The following is a 17018-nucleotide window of genomic DNA, read 5'->3' on the forward strand; positions in this document are numbered from 1 at the left end:
CCTCTCAGTGCTGGTGGCGTTTGACGGTAAATTATAGGACCCTCACTGTTGGGTCTGGAACATATATTTTCTCCTTCTGTTTTCCTTAGCATTGAGTGTGGCCATCTGGGCTGAGTCGTCGACTTATTCAACAAGAGGGGTGGTTTATAATTCGTCGGATAGGTCACCACCTCGCCTTGTATAGCTTTCTGGTAAGCTGATGCTACCTCAACAGCCTCGCTCAAAGTCAACCTGGGATGTTGTTTGACCCATCTCTGTACTGGCCCAGGGGGAGCTTCGATGAATTGTTCCAAAATGACCTTTTCTGTTATCTCCGCAGGGCCGGACGTACTCGGCTGTAACCATTTCTCCGCCAACTCTTTTACTCTATAAAATAACTGTCTCGGGGTTTCTTCTCCCTTCAGTTTGACTTCTCTAAACTTAACTCGGTACGTTTCCTCGTCGTGTCCCATTCGCTCCAACACTACCTTCTTCATGTCCCCATAGCTGGTGTCGCCCGCAGGGTTTGCAGCCTGATATGCACATTGCATTTCACCGGTCATCAATGGTGCGATGTAATGACACCATCTCTCGGCGGGCCACTGTGCGTTTCGAGCCACTCTTTCAAAATTCATGAAAAAGTGTCCTGGGTCCTCGCCTACCGAATACTTTTGCAACACTGAGGTAGGGACCTGGGGACTATTTTGCACATTCGTCATTTCAAGTAATTGAGCCTGCTGCATTTGTAAGGCCTGTTTAAAGGCTAACCTGTCGGCTTGTTGTGACTGCATTTGCAAGGCTTGTTGTAGAAGTTGTTGGCCTTCGCTCAGGGTCTTAATAAGGTCCTCCATGGCGTTCTCAATCTATCCCACTTCTGACACCAAACTGTGATACTACCAAGTTGTCGTGTTTTAAACAATAATGAGATCTCAGCCAATAAGTAGTTTGCTTGGACTAAAAGGGAGCCCAATTCTTTTATTGTTCAGAACTATTTTTAGGTAACAAGAAAAAGGGTACGTCTTCTTCAGCACTGCCGTCTTCAGAACAGAGTTCGTGGTGGCGAGATCCCCAAAGTTGGTGCCCACAGGTAAGTTATTTAGGTGAGAATGTTCGTTTGAATGTTACTCTCTCTCTTATTTTTATTTCCCTCTCTGTTATCTTTCTGAGTCTTCTTTTTTTATCTGTCTTTCAGATCTCAGCTGTCTTTAAAATTTGCGTGTTGCTCTCCGTGTCTTAACTCCTTTGGCGAGGGAATTTCCCCCCCATTATAGAAAAAAGTTCAGGCTCACTTGAGTTAGGATGCTTTCGTCCTCACCTTTGGGTTAAAAGACATCCACTGTTATTTCCTCTCAACAGGCTTTAAGTGTGGGATACCTCTTACAACTTGGCTCCCCTTCCTGGCCACTCTCCTCTCAGTCTCTCTCTTTCAAGGTCTTTGCTCAGCAATCGCTTGCTAAGAACTGTTCCTCTCCTGTTGTGCGCTTCGCCACTACAGCCGACACGTACTTGATTCAATACGAACTTTGACCCATGCACCTCTTATAACCGGAGTTCACTCAGCAGTCCCTCTGTCACCTCCGGTGTTGAACCTCTTACTGCAACTCTCTCCTCAGTTCAGCCGGAGCATCTTTACCTTACGGTCTCTTCAGGATGGCAGACGGTCCTTCCTCTTCGCAGCTCAGACTCCTGCCGAAGGCACTCCTCCGTCTCGTCTGAGTCTGCGTTCTCTCCGCGCTTGTGCTCCGCCTCCTCAGTTCGGGTGCCGGCTACGTTCCCCTCCTCCTCCTCCAGCTCTCAGCTCTCCGCAGTGGCAGTACTTGTCGGCCGCCTCTCTGCCTCCGCTCCGAATACGAGCGACAACCTAAAACGAAATTAACTCCTTAACGCGTAACTTCTGTGCAACGGCACAAATTCAGCATCCGCGGCGCTTCTTCTTGTCAGCTGTTTTTACTTTCAATACGCCCAAATGAAACCGTTGGGTTCCCCTTCCTCGTCATCCGCCCTGGTCTCCTAGGATACCAAAACAGAGATCACATTAGAGGAAAGAACATACAGAAACTATTTCCTGGATCCATATCCAAACTTTGATGGTGCTTCCCCACTGTATAGAAAGCTGCAGGGCATGAACAACTCAGCACATTGTCACAGTGCCTCTGGGTTATGTGCGCTATATAAATGCCAAAATAAATAAATGTAAAGTATGCCAATGCACACATGACGGTTTTTAAACTCATACTACTGGCCAAGAAAACTCTCTTAGCCAGAGTATCAAACATTTTATTATCCTTAAAAGGGGGAATTGTAGGGTAGGCCTCTGCCCTTGCTGGAGTAGTTGCAGCCTGCGCCACTAGACTCTCCAGAGATGATCTTTAGAAAAGAACTCTCGATCTACACTTGAAGGCCTGTATTTCCTGGTGAAAACCTTATTAATACAGGATTTGTATCAGGACTTTCCTAATTTGCCATGGAAAGGGAGAACAGGGTCTTTAGGGGGAGCTCTTGTCTAGGATATGCGTGAGGGCATCCTCTTCATAGACCGCAGCCGGCCTCCCCCAGCCCAGATACTCAGTAACCATGCCCATGACAGCCCTACAGGAAGCATCTCCATGTCTCAATTAGTCCATCAGATGTTGCATCCTGGCTCTTCAGAAATTAAAGCCTCAGGAACATTGGGAGTTCCAAAATCCAGGCAAAAGGGAGGAGTGTCCTGATTAGTTACCTCCTGCTCCTCGGAAATTGAAGACATAGGGCCCCATTACAGGTCCAGAGGTAACTGTGCCGGTAATACCAGAAGTTAGCCGCTAGACCCGTAATGATTTACCGGCGCCTGACTTGCCGGAACACCAGGGCATTATAACCCGGCGGTCCGGTAAGTCAGGAGCTGGTAAAATGTTGATCCCATTGCCATAGAGTCCCATAGGGCTCTATGGGAGTGGGACCACGGAAGCACCGGCACTGTTAATAACGGTGCAGGTGCTTCCGTGAAAGTTTGCAGGTGGGTTCCTTTCCGCCCAGCAAGTCAGACCTGCCGGGCGGGAGGGCACCCGCCCTGCAGACTTGTAAGCTTATTGGCACTGTTGATTCCTGACCGGCAACGTTGTAAAGAGGCCAATAGACATGAAAAAGTCTGTTCTGGAAAAGGCTTGAAAACCTTCAACAACTTGGTCGAAGACATAGACGCTGATGGTCTCGACATTGAGGAACTTGACTTGAGTCCCGTCGAACCAGTGGAGGTGTGAGGTTTAACCTTCGGCTTGTCTCAATACTTGTGTGAGGTCTGTATGTATGTGAGAAGATAGGTGGTATGTCTGGGTTAGGTAAAGGTATTGGTTAATTGTGGGAAAGGAATTCATAATTGGTTTTGTACTTAACCTCCCTTTTACAGAGTGAGAGTTCTCAAAGTCATCCTGGATGGAGTCAAGCTGCTCACTGATTGGTGGAGTGAAAGGCTCCAGGGCAGCACTAACATTCTACACTCCCTTTCATTGTTCATTCACTAGCAGGAACGTCCTGCTTTTGTTAAGTTCCTGGTTTTAGGCCCAATTTGAAGTTTTTAAGGACTACGTGCGACAGGCAATGCTGTTAATCTGGTGGGAGCGCACAGCAATTGTTTCAAGTGGAAAGAGGATTAGCTTTCCATCAAGTTTCTTAGCTTCATTAGGTATCTAGTGAGTTAGGTATTTAGGTTGTTGCAGAGAGTTTACTTCTTAAAGACATTGGGCCTCATTATGAGTCAGCCGGTCCGGAAACAACGGTGGCAGTAAATGCTCCGCCACCGTTGTTTACGGACCGGCTGATTCCGAGTCCTGCAGGCGGGAGGTGTCACTCCCGCCAGGTCTGACCTGGCGGAAGTAACACCACCCGTCTGCAGGCAGACATGGAAACACCGGCATAGACGGAACCAGTGTTTCCATGGTCCCCATGCCAATGGAGTCCTCTGGGACTCCATGGGAATGGGGATTTACAGAATTGGGCCTCCGGAATTACCGGGTCACTGGGATTGTAATGCCCGGTGATTCCGGCAATCGCAGAGGAGGAATGGTATTACCGGTCCGGCGGCAGTCTGTCAGTTTTTCCGGCACGTCTACTGCCAGATTCGTAATGAGGCCCATTGTCAAGTGTTAGTTTGCTGGAAATCAACTTTATTTGCTAAGAAAGACATTCTGTAAAATACACGTTGAATGAATACCTAGCCTGACATTTCAGCTGCATGCAAAGAATCGTTGCAAGTAGAAGTTATGCAGGCTTACAATAGTGTGGAAATGTATGGTTAAAAAACAGTGAATGAAAGAAGACATTCTTACCTGCATGTTTTTAAAAGAAAGAAAGTCAATGCAAGAGCAACAGGGTTCATTGATACTTAAAGAACTCTGCTGCAATACTTTCAAAGGGAAGTGAAAGACGCTATGACCAGGGTTGATTCCAGGTGTTGATCTGTTTATTCATGAGTTGAGATCTGGGTTTTGCTGGCTGTCCTTTCACTTACACTCAAGACAGGAACATGATGGAGTTGGAATGTCATGTAGTCACCTTATGAGAGGATAAGGTGTTTTTCTGCAATTTGTAACTTAACTTCTCTTCAAAAGAATCCAAGTCTAATTGCAGGATACCCTAAGACCTCATCAGAATAACCAAAGTTACTTACAAGTGCAAATAAATCCTCCAAGTTGTTAATGGAGGGCTAACGGGTACTAATCTTATGAAGTAGTTTCGGATAATAGTCTTTGAAGGTTTTGCTGTTTTCTGATTAACCTTTTTCCTTCCCTTCTGCAGATTCGCAGCCATTCAGAAGTTGGAGTCTGTTGTTTTTTATTTACTTCCCCTTTCCCTTGGGAGTGTTAGTTCTTCAGCTGGTAATTTACACACTTGTTGATCAGACAATCTTGAGGGATCTATGGGGTTCAGCATCTCCCGCGGACAAGAAAAGTCAGGACCGGACAACTTGCAGGTCTCCAAAGCTTCTCGAAGGAGCTTCAAAGGTTTTTTGCCCGGGCTCGAGGGTGCGCAAGCAGCACATTTTGTGGACTCCTCATCAGCCTTACGAGGTGCAATTGGGTCAAAAGACTCCTTTTCTTTCTTAGAAGGGACGGGAGAAGCCGCTTTCTTAAAGACCATCATCCGGAGGCAGAGGTACTCCCATTCGGCCTAGGTAGCCAACTTACCTGGAAAACTCACTCTGTGGTCAGGCGAGGAGTCTGAAGATGAAGAGCACGAACAATGTTCAATGTTCTTCCCTGCAGCTCTCTGGCCGGCCTCCCTTGGCCCTCTTCCTGCTCCTACCTGCAAGGCAAAAAACCTCGGGGTCATCTTCGACTCCACACTCTCCTTCTCTCCTCACATATCTGACATCTCTAATAAGTCACACTACCAGCTACACCTCCTCAGAGGTATCCTTCCTTTCCTCTCCTTCCCCCAGAAGCTCACTGTCTCTAGAGCCCTGGTTCTCTCGAAGCTGGACTACTGTAACAACCTCTATCTAAATCTGCCTGCCTCTACTCTCCCCCCTTTGTAACTCATCCAGAACAGGACTGCAAGACTTGTCCTTGGCCTCAAGCCCAGTGACCGTATCTCTCCAGGTCTGAAATTACTACACTGGCTCTCAGTGGCTGCGAGGATTAAGTTCAAAACCCTCTGCATTGTCCACAAGGCCTTCTGGGGCCTTGGGCCAAAATACCTTCAACTCTCTCTTCCTAAATATCTTCCTTCTCGAGCTCTTCGCTCATCCACCTCCAGCTCCCTCAGGGTCAGCCGCTTCTCCAAGCAACGAGTTGGGGGTAGATCTCTCTCCGCAGCAGGGGCCTCCCTCTGGAACAGCCTTCCTGCCTCCCTGAAACTTGAGGAGAACCATCTCCGGTTCCGGAAGCACCTCAAAACCTTCCTATTTGCCTCTGCTTTCTCTCCCTCACTCCCCTGCTAATATCACTGAACCTGCACTGAATTCTGCAACTGGGCCAGTCAGCGACCTCGGTCCTTGACCCAGCCACTCTTCCCTGCACTGCCTCCCTGCACTACGGGACTGTCTCTGTATCCTACAGCCCCTCCTCCCGGCACTTACTATGCACTTGCCACCAGCTGGCCCTATTATGCACTTGCGCAATCTGAATGACACCTGGCCTAGTAGGATCGTTGTCTGTCTCCCCTTGTCCCCGCCCCTGCCTCGTCGCGCCTCGAAACACTTGTGTATAGGCGTGTTACAAATGCCATATCATATCAATGTTGTTTTTTTTTTTGATCTTTTGTGGGAGATCGAATACGAAGAATGGTGGGAACTGCTTCTGGAATGAGAGCGCTTGGAGTGTTTCGAGCGCTTACAAAGAGGCCCAGATGCCCTCAAAGTTATCTCATCCGGAGACCCCCTCTTGGAAGGAGTGGTCGAAAAGGATTTATTTCGAAATGGGCCTACTCAGGACGAGTTTCCCCTTTAAGGCCTTTCCTGGCATGGACTGACAGGAACCGCAGTTATCGACAATGTGGTCAACTCCAAGGTGTGTGATCAAATACGGTGTGGGTCAGTGATAGACATTGTAGACCCACAATCCGCACACCTTTTGAAACCTGTTTTGAGAGTAGACATTTTCGAGAAAAGGGCTACTACGCAGTAGAAACAAACTGTCCAAACATACTAGGCATGAGGAAAAAGCAGAAACTGAAGTAATGGACGCAGTGCTTGCTATATATACCAAAGTCGACGTCCTACTGAAGAGGGGATAGAGACTGCCGAGGGGCATGAGATCGATGATGTTACGACCCATGGCGCCCTCTGCTGTAAAAAGAAAAAAACTCAGAAGCAGCTGACGCTGGATGGGATATATCAAAGATGAGGAATATGTGGGTGGGCAAAAATCCATTTGAATAAGCAAAGTTAGATCCAGAGATGAGATGAGATGAGATAGGCAGCAAGTGCGCAATAAACCAGCAGGTGCACAATAAACCCAACACCAGGTGCAAAAGGGCAATGGCATCAGCAGACAGGAGGGATTTGCAGTACTGGTGATGGTCCAGTTTGTCATCACTGTATGCTATTAAACTTAAGCTGATACTCCTCCATCTCTGAAGGGGAAAGCCCAGGCAGTGGGGAAGACACCAGCCCTTGCACTCTTAACACCGTCCTACAGCTTTACCTGTTCACTGGCCTCATGTCATGTCTGACATTTTTAGCCTATCCTGACCAAGCCAGCTGCACTTTGCATTGCGTAACTTGTGCTGTTTGTTTTAATTATACGGAAAGACTGACATGTCCCAGAGAGAAAATGGTGGTTGGTTAAAAATCCAGGTAGGCTGAATGCGTAACATAATGGGTAAGTACAAGAGTGGAGTTCCCAAGTGCTTAGAGGCCAGAGTCACATCTGACACATGGGGGTAGAAGAATCTGCTAAAGGGACAGAAAGAAACAAGGGATGCATACATTGGAGTACACAAGCAGTATCTCCAAGAGCTAACCTTTAGTGAGTGGCGGAGGCAAAGCTGCATCAGGGTCTGCCCATTCAGACTGGTCTGAAAAGTGAAGCTTTGAGAGTGGCTGCGGAAACCGCAGCTCATCAGAATGAATAGTGCTGGATAGGAAGGGATACTTTAAACACACTGCAATATATGCAACTTCCATAGGAAGGGATACTTTAAACACACTGCAATATATGCAACTTCCACTTGCTGGCGGAAACCGCAGCGCATCAGAATGAATAGTGCTGGATAGGAAGGGATACTTTAAACACACTGCAATATATGCAACTTCCACTTGCTGTCGGAAACCGCAGCTCATCAGAATGAATAGTGCTGGATAACACACTGCAATACATGGAACTTCCACTTGCTGTCGGAAACCGCAGCTCATCAGAATGAATAGTGCTGGATAGGAAGGGATACTTTAAACACACTGCAATATATGCAACTTCCATAGGAAGGGATACTTTAAACACACTGCAATATATGCAACTTCCACTTGCTGGCGGAAACCGCAGCGCATCAGAATGAATAGTGCTGGATAGGAAGGGATACTTTAAACACACTGCAATATATGCAACTTCCACTTGCTGTCGGAAACCGCAGCTCATCAGAATGAATAGTGCTGGATAACACACTGCAATACATGGAACTTCCACTTGCTGTCGGAAACCGCAGCTCATCAGAATGAATAGTGCTGGATAGGAAGGGATACTTTAAACACACTGCAATATATGCAACTTCCACTTGCTGTCGGAAACCGCAGCTCATCAGAATGAATAGTGCTGGATAGGAAGGGATACTTTAAACACACTGCAATATATGCAACTTCCACTTGCTGTCGGAAACCGCAGCTCATCAGAATGAATAGTGCTGGATAGGAAGGCATACTTTAAACACACTGCAATATATGCAACTTCCACTTGCTGGCAGAAACCGCAGCTCATCAGAATGAATAGTGCTGGATAGGAAGGGATACTTTAAACACACTGCAATATATGGAACTTCCATAGGAAAGGATACTTTAAACACACTGCAATATATGCAACTTCCACTTGCTGGCGGAAACCGCAGCTCATCAAAATGAATAGTGCTGGATAGGAAGGGATACTTTAAACACACTGAAATATATGCAACTTCCACTTGCTGGCTGAAACCACAGCTCATCAGAATGAATAGTGCTGGATAGGAAGGGATACTTGAAACACAATGCAATGTATGGAACTTCCATAGGAAGGGATACTTTAAACACATTGCAATATATGCAACTTCCACTTGCTGGCGGAAACCACAGCTCATCAGAATGAATAGTGCTGGATAGGAAGGGATACTTTAAACACACTGAAATATATGCAACTTCCACTTGCTGGCTGAAACCACAGCTCATCAGAATGAATAGTGCTGGATAGGAAGGGATACTTGAAACACAATGCAATATATGGAACTTCCACTTGCTGGGGGAAACCGCAGCTCATCAGAATGAATAGTGCTGGATAGGAAGGGATACTTTAAACACACTGCAATATATGCAACTTCCACTTGCTGGCGGAAACCGCAGCTCATCAGAATAAATAGTGCTGGATAGGAAGGGATACTTTAAACACACTGCAATATATGCAACTTCCACTTACTGGCGGAAATTGCAGCTCATCAGAATGAATAGTGCTGGATAGGAAGGGATACTTTAAACACACTGCAATATATGCAACTTCCACTTGCTGGCGGAAACCGCAGCTCATCAGAATGAATAGCCCTGGATAGGAAGGGATACTTTAAACACACTGCAATATATGCAACTTCCACTTGCTGGCAGAAACCGCAGCTCATCAGAATGAATAGTGCTGGATAGGAAGGGATACTTTAAACACACTGCAATATATGCAACTTCCATAGGAAGGGATACTTTAAACACACTGCAATATATGGAACTTCCATAGGAAGGGATACTTTAAACACACTGCAATATATGCAACTTCCACTTGCTGGCGGAAACCGCAGCTCATCAGAATGAATAGTGCTGGATAGGAAGGGATACTTTAAACACACTGCAATATATGGAACTTCCATAGGAAGGGATACTTTAAACACACTGCAATATATGCAACTTCCACTTGCTGACGGAAACCGCAGCTCATCAGAATGAATAGTGCTGGATAGGAAGGGATACTTTAAACACACTGCAATATATGCAACTTCCACTTGCTGTCGGAAACCGCAGCTCATCAGAATGAATAGTGCTGGATAACACACTGCAATACATGGAACTTCCACTTGCTGTCGGAAACCGCAGCTCATCAGAATGAATAGTGCTGGATAGGAAGGGATACTTTAAACACACTGCAATATATGCAACTTCCATAGGAAGGGATACTTTAAACACACTGCAATATATGCAACTTCCACTTGCTGACGGGAACCGCAGCGCATCAGAATGAATAGTGCTGGATAGGAAGGGATACTTTAAACACACTGCAATATATGCAACTTCCACTTGCTGTCGGAAACCGCAGCTCATCAGAATGAATAGTGCTGGATAACACACTGCAATACATGGAACTTCCACTTGCTGTCAGAAACCGCAGCTCATCAGAATGAATAGTGCTGGATAGGAAGGGATACTTTAAACACACTGCAATATATGCAACTTCCACTTGCTGGCGGAAACCGCAGCTCATCAGAATGAATAGTGCTGGATAGGAAGGGATACTTTAAACACACTGCAATATATGCAACTTCCACTTGCTGTCGGAAACCGCAGCTCATCAGAATGAATAGTGCTGGATAGGAAGGCATACTTTAAACACACTGCAATATATGCAACTTCCACTTGCTGGCAGAAACCGCAGCTCATCAGAATGAATAGTGCTGGATAGGAAGGGATACTTTAAACACACTGCAATATATGGAACTTCCATAGGAAAGGATACTTTAAACACACTGCAATATATGCAACTTCCACTTGCTGGCGGAAACCGCAGCTCATCAAAATGAATAATGCTGGATAGGAAGGGATGCTTTAAACACACTGCAATGTATGGAACCTCCATAGGAAGGGATACTTTAAACACATTGCAATATATGCAACTTCCACTTGCTGGCGGAAACCACAGCTCATCAGAATGAATAGTGCTGGATAGGAAGGGATACTTTAAACACACTGAAATATATGCAACTTCCACTTGCTGGCTGAAACCACAGCTCATCAGAATGAATAGTGCTGGATAGGAAGGGATACTTGAAACACAATGCAATATATGGAACTTCCACTTGCTGGCGGAAACCGCAGCTCATCAGAATGAATAATGCTGGATAGGAAGGGATACTTTTAACACACTGCAATATATGCAACTTCCACTTGCTGTCGGAAACCGCAGCTCATCAGAATGAATAGTGCTGGATAGGAAGGGATACTTTAAACACACTGCAATATATGGAACTTCCACTTGCTGGGGGAAACCGCAGCTCATCAGAATGAATAGTGCTGGATAGGAAGGGATACTTTAAACACACTGCAATATATGCAACTTCCACTTGCTGGCGGAAACCGCAGCTCATCAGAATGAATAGTGCTGGATAGGAAGGGATACTTTAAACACACTGCAATATATGCAACTTCCACTTGCTGGCGGAAATTGCAGCTCATCAGAATGAATAGTGCTGGATAGGAAGGGATACTTTAAACACACTGCAATATATGCAACTTCCACTTGCTGGCGGAAACCGCAGCTCATCAGAATGAATAGCCCTGGATAGGAAGGGATACTTTAAACACACTGCAATATATGCAACTTCCACTTGCTGGCAGAAACCGCAGCTCATCAGAATGAATAGTGCTGGATAGGAAGGGATACTTTAAACACACTGCAATATATGCAACTTCCATAGGAAGGGATACTTTAAACACACTGCAATATATGGAACTTCCATAGGAAGGGATACTTTAAACACACTGCAATATATGCAACTTCCACTTGCTGGCGGAAACCGCAGCTCATCAGAATGAATAGTGCTGGATAGGAAGGGATACTTTAAACACACTGCAATATATGGAACTTCCATAGGAAGGGATACTTTAAACACACTGCAATATATGCAACTTCCACTTGCTGACGGAAACCGCAGCTCATCAGAATGAATAGTGCTGGATAGGAAGGGATACTTTAAACACACTGCAATATATGCAACTTCCATAGGAAGGGATACTTTAAACACACTGCAATATATGCAACTTCCACTTGCTGGCGGAAACCGCAGCTCATCAGAATGAATAGTGCTGGATAGGAAGGGATACTTGAAACACACTGCAATATATGGAACTTCCACTTGCTGGCGGAAACCGCAGCTCATCAGAATGAATAATGCTGAATAGGAAGGGATACTTTAAACACACTGCAATATATGCAACTTCCACTTGCTGTCGGAAACCGCAGCTCATCAGAATGAATAGTGCTGGATAGGAAGGGATACTTTAAACACACTGCAATATATGGAACTTCCACTTGCTGGGGGAAACCGCAGCTCATCAGAATGAATAGTGCTGGATAGGAAGGGATACTTTAAACACACTGCAATATATGCAACTTCCACTTGCTGGCGGAAACCGCAGCTCATCAGAATGAATAGTGCTGGATAGGAAGGGATACTTTAAACGCACTGCAATATATGAAACTTCCACTTGCTGGCGGAAATCGCAGCTCATCAGAATGAATAGTGCTGGAAAGGAAGGGATACTTTAAACACTGCAATATATGGAACTTCCATAGGAAGGGATACTTTAAACACACTGCAATATATGCAACTTCCACTTGCTGGCGGAAACCGCAGCTCATCAGAATGAATAATGCTGGATAGGAAGGGATACTTTAAACACACTGCAATATATGGAACTTCCATAGGAAGGGATACTTTAAACACACTGCAATATATGCAACTTCCACTTGCTGGCGGAAACCGCAGCTCATCAGAATGAATAGTGCTGGATAGGAAGGGATACTTTAAACACACTGCAATATATGCAACTTCCACTTGCTGGCAGAAACCGCAGCTCATCAGAATGAATAGTGCTGGATAGGAAGGGATACTTTAAACACACTGCAATATATGCAACTTCCATAGGAAGGGATACTTTAAACACACTGCAATATATGGAACTTCCATAGGAAGGGATACTTAAAACACACTGCAATATATGCAACTTCCACTTGCTGGCGGAAACTGCAGCTCATCAGAATGAATAGTGCTGGATAGGAAGGGATACTTTAAACACACTGCAATATATGCAACTTCCATAGGAAGGGATACTTTAAACACACTGCAATATATGCAACTTCCACTTGCTGGCGGAAACCGCAGCTCATTAGAATGAATAATGCTGGATAGGAAGGGATACTTTAAACACACTGCAATATATGCAACTTCCATAGGAAGGGATACTTTAAACACACTGCAATATATGGAACTTCCATAGGAAGGGATACTTTAAACACACTGCAATATATGCAACTTCCACTTACTGACGGAAACCGCAGCTCATCAGAATGAATAGTGCTGGATAGGAAGGGATACTTTAAACACACTGCAATATATGCAACTTCCATAGGAAGGGATACTTTAAACACACTGCAATATATGCAACTTCCACTTGCTGGCGGAAACCGCAGCTCATCAGAATGAATAATGCTGGATAGGAAGGGATACTTTAAACACACTGCAACACATGCAACTTCCACTTGCTGTTGGAAACCGCAGCTCATCAGAATGAATAGTGCTGGAAAGGAAGGGATACTTTAAACACTGCAATATATGGAACTTCCATAGGAAGGGATACTTTAAACACACTGCAATATATGCAACTTCCACTTGCTGGCGGAAACCGCAGCTCATCAGAATGAATAATGCTGGATAGGAAGGGATACTTTAAACACTGCAATATATGCAACTTCCATAGGAAGGGATACTTTAAACACACTGCAATATATGCAACTTCCACTTGCTGGTAGCTTTATCTTTCTGCATTTTAAAAACATTCAAAGAGGGCGTTTAACTGAAAAAGTACACACCACAGGGCCCTGAAACTTCTGAAATTCCTGCCCAGGACCCCCCTCTTCTGAGAGCAAATACTTACCGTCTCTGAGACTTCGCTGATCCTGCGATCTATAAGATCCCTGGCCATGGAGCCCTCCGGCAGCATCCGAAAGTCTGGCTCATGGATGCATGGCATCATAATGGCGGGCAGCTGGCAGCCACTGGCAGGACGACTACAGGACTATCTCTAGGGCGCAGATTCTAAGTATGCAACACACTGCGAGAGAGGGAGAAGGAAGAGGTCACCACAAACATGTCACCCTCCTGCTATCCATAGGCAAGCAATGCACCTTTCCCTGCACCTGGCATCACAACCACTCTTCCTGCCAGTCCTGCAAACCTGAAAGTGTCTGTGCCCTAGCAAAGCTCCACATTCCCATCCTCCTGCCAAACAGGAGCACAGAGAAAACATTAGACCACGACCAATCAAATTGGCATGTTCTTGAAGGGAACACAAACGACTGAGCAGACTATGCCCTCTGGCAGCAGAGTTGAATGCAATGTGGTAATGGTGTTAAATTGTGCACATTCTTTAATAAAGGTTTGTGGGATTGGAAGTGTACAATGGCTCCACCCCAACACCCTGTGGCTGGGATCATAAAATAGGATCCTGAGGAGGCACTCACCGTGAGGAGCAAGACTCAGGCCCAGCCCCAGGGGGGCTCAGCAGTGAACTCTGAGGCTTTGCCGCACCCAGAGGTGTGAATGCTGACACCACTGAAGGCGCGCTGTGCTTCCTGTGGGAAGAGAAAAGCATGTTAGTGGAATGCAACCATAATGACCCAAGTACAAATCCTTACTCTACTAGCCATTGGCTGCAGCCCAGGACCCTGCCGCCGCTATTTCACACCTGCGTTACCCTGTCACCTCCAGGCGTCTGTGCAGATATACAGTCACACATGCACTCCTGACTGCATGCTACCCTGCCACCTTGTTCACGCTGCTGCAAACAATACCAAAATTACTTCAAACTGCTATATAAAAAAAAAAATTATGAAATACGCAGAGTTACCATGCTGCTGTACCACACACGAGTGTGCTACTATGTTGCCACAACACAGAGCAACAGAGGTTCAAATCCCGGATCCGCGCTTAGAAACCAAACTCAGGTATGGTATTAGGTGCATTATAAAAAAACAATTAAATAAATAAGCAAAACATAGGATGGCCTTTTTCAACACATGCCTATTACGACAGCTTTCCCAATTTCAGGGTGAGTGGTCAGGTTTTCAAAGTACCACAGGCATTACCTCACTCCTCCCTAATGTACAGACTCCAGAATGAGTCCAAGTCCTTCTCAGTCTCCATTCTCGTCTAGCCCTCCTCCTGCAGATCCTTCACTTTCTCCTTGTTTGTTTGTTTGTTTGTTTGGTATTTATTATGCGCACCGGACCCTGGGGTATAAGGGCGCAGGAAGTAAGAAGATGTACAGCTTAGAGCATAAATTACAGGTTACAGTTACATGTTACAGATAATTACAAGTTACAGATGCAGGTTTACAATACAAGTTTACAATCATATGGTATAGATGCTGTGTAGCAAAACAGGCGTGAGCATTATCATAATTTCAATTAGCAATAGCTGTCGTCAGCCAGTTAATTACAATTTGCCTGAATTTGGAAGGAGAATGTTCTAGCCTCGCGGTAGTGGGTAATTCGTTCCACAATTGAGCAGCTTTGACTGGGAAGCTAGCTCCGCCTATGGTGGTCAGTTTAAAGCGAGGTACTTGGAGGCGATTGGTGTAGGCAAGTCTGGTTTGTCTTGTGGAGTGTGATCTGGTGAATCTGTCCTTAAGGTATTGAGGGGCTTTGTTGTGTAGAGATTTGTATGTGAGAGATGCAGTTTTAAGTTTGATTTTCTCATGGGTGGAGAGCCATTTGTGTTTCCTTCTTGTTTCTGTAATGTGTTCTCTCCTGGGGATGTCCAAAGCCGCTCGGAGGGCCTTGTTTTGCTGTATCTGGATTTTGTTGATGATGGATTTAGTGGCTCCTATGTACAGTGCGTTACAATAATCTAGTTTAGAGATGATAAGGGCTCTGGCTAGTGTTAGACAACTGTGCTGGGATAGGAATTGTTTTCCTGCTCTAATGAGCTTACATGTGTAGGCTGTTGAGGAAGCTAGGGAATTTACCTGTTTGGAAAATGATAAGGTAGAATCAAGGTAGATCCCTAATGTTTTAACTTCTTTAGCAACTTGTATGCAGTTCCCATCTATGATAAAGGAAGAGTAATTTGTGCTTAGTTTATTGATGAGGGGTGTGGTGCCTAGGATGAGAAGCTCAGTTTTATCATCGTTCAGGCATAAGCCGTGGGTTGCCATCCATGCCTGAACGATGCTGTATATTTTGTTCACCAGTGCTAGATCTTTTTCGTAAACCCCCGTGAGTGGGAGGAGGATCTGGGTATCGTCAGCGTAGTTAGTATACGTGATACCCAGATGGTCCAAATCATCAAACAGGGGCTTAGTGAATATGTTATATAGTGTTGGTGAAACGCACGATCCCTGTGGCACACCGCAGGTAATAGGGATGGGGTCTGCAGCTGCTGTAGGTGAGAAAACCCTCATGGTGCGGTCACTAAGGAAGGATTGTATCCATGCTATGGCCTCAGTGGAGAAGTGTGCTGCTGAATCTAGGTGGTTACATAGGACTTTATGGTCCACTAAATCAAAAGCGGCCGATAGGTCTAGTAGCAGGAGGAGTGCTGGTTTTCCAGAATCTCGTACTTTGTCTATTTGGGCTTTAAGGTCAATCAGTGCAGTTTCTGTGCCGTGAAGAGGGCGGAAGCCAGATTGTCGGGAGCCTAATAGTTGGTTTTGTTCCAGGAAATTCTGGATTTGGATATATGCCACCTTGTCCAGTATCTTCAAAAGGAACGGTACCGTAGTGATGGGTCTATAATTGGTGGGTATAGTGGGGTCTAAAGTAGCCTTTTTTAAGAGTGGGAGCACCCAAGACTCTTTTAAGTTACTGGGGATAATGCCTGTGGTAAAGGAGGCATTAATTAACTTAGTGATAAATGGTGCTAGATCTCGTGCGGCATCTTTGATGAGTTGTGCTGGACATGGGTCTCCTTTGCAGTTGGACGGTTTTAGGCCGAGTATTACTTTTTCTACTTCTAGTATGGAGACTTTGGAGAAGTGGAATTGCGTAGTGGGTTTGAAGTTAGCAAGTGTCTTAGTAGGCGGTAATATATTGGATGCTAAGGTCTCGCGTTTTAGTTCTATTTTCTTTTGAAGGTTTCGGACTTTGTTAGAGAGAGCTTGCTGGATTTCAGAGCACCACTTTTTGTCTTTAAGACAGTTATCTTGAGGTGTTATTGGGTTTTCCAGTTCTCTGAGTATGGCGAACAGTTCTTTTGTGCTTGATTTAGCTTGTGTAATTCTGTTATTGTAGGTCTCTTGTTTAGCTAAGATGATTTCTTTTTTATAATGAGAGGAGATATTAACTAGTTTTAGTTTATTTTCTGGAGTGGGGCTAATTTTCCACGTATTTTCCCATTTCCTTTTTTCTAAT

The 17018-nt window shown here is 45.2% G+C and overlaps 1 protein-coding gene across 1 annotated transcript in view; it reads right to left on the reverse strand.

Moving 5' to 3' along the window:
* LOC138503007 (antizyme inhibitor 2-like) overlaps nucleotides 1–17018 on the reverse strand; it is a 216363-nt gene that overhangs the window by 172196 nt on the left and 27149 nt on the right. Inside the window, exons 2-3 of the mRNA XM_069622439.1 lie at nucleotides 14130–14240; nucleotides 13544–13720 (exon numbers count right to left, since the gene is read on the reverse strand). Of these exons, the coding sequence (XP_069478540.1) occupies nucleotides 13544–13642 (99 nt within the window). The 5' untranslated portion in view covers nucleotides 13643–13720; nucleotides 14130–14240. The remainder of the gene's footprint in view (nucleotides 1–13543; nucleotides 13721–14129; nucleotides 14241–17018) is intronic.

This window comes from Ambystoma mexicanum, chromosome 11, assembly GCF_040938575.1.
Source record: "Ambystoma mexicanum isolate Mex_15411 chromosome 11, UKY_AmexF1_1, whole genome shotgun sequence".
Classification (NCBI taxonomy): Eukaryota; Metazoa; Chordata; class Amphibia; order Caudata; family Ambystomatidae; genus Ambystoma; species Ambystoma mexicanum.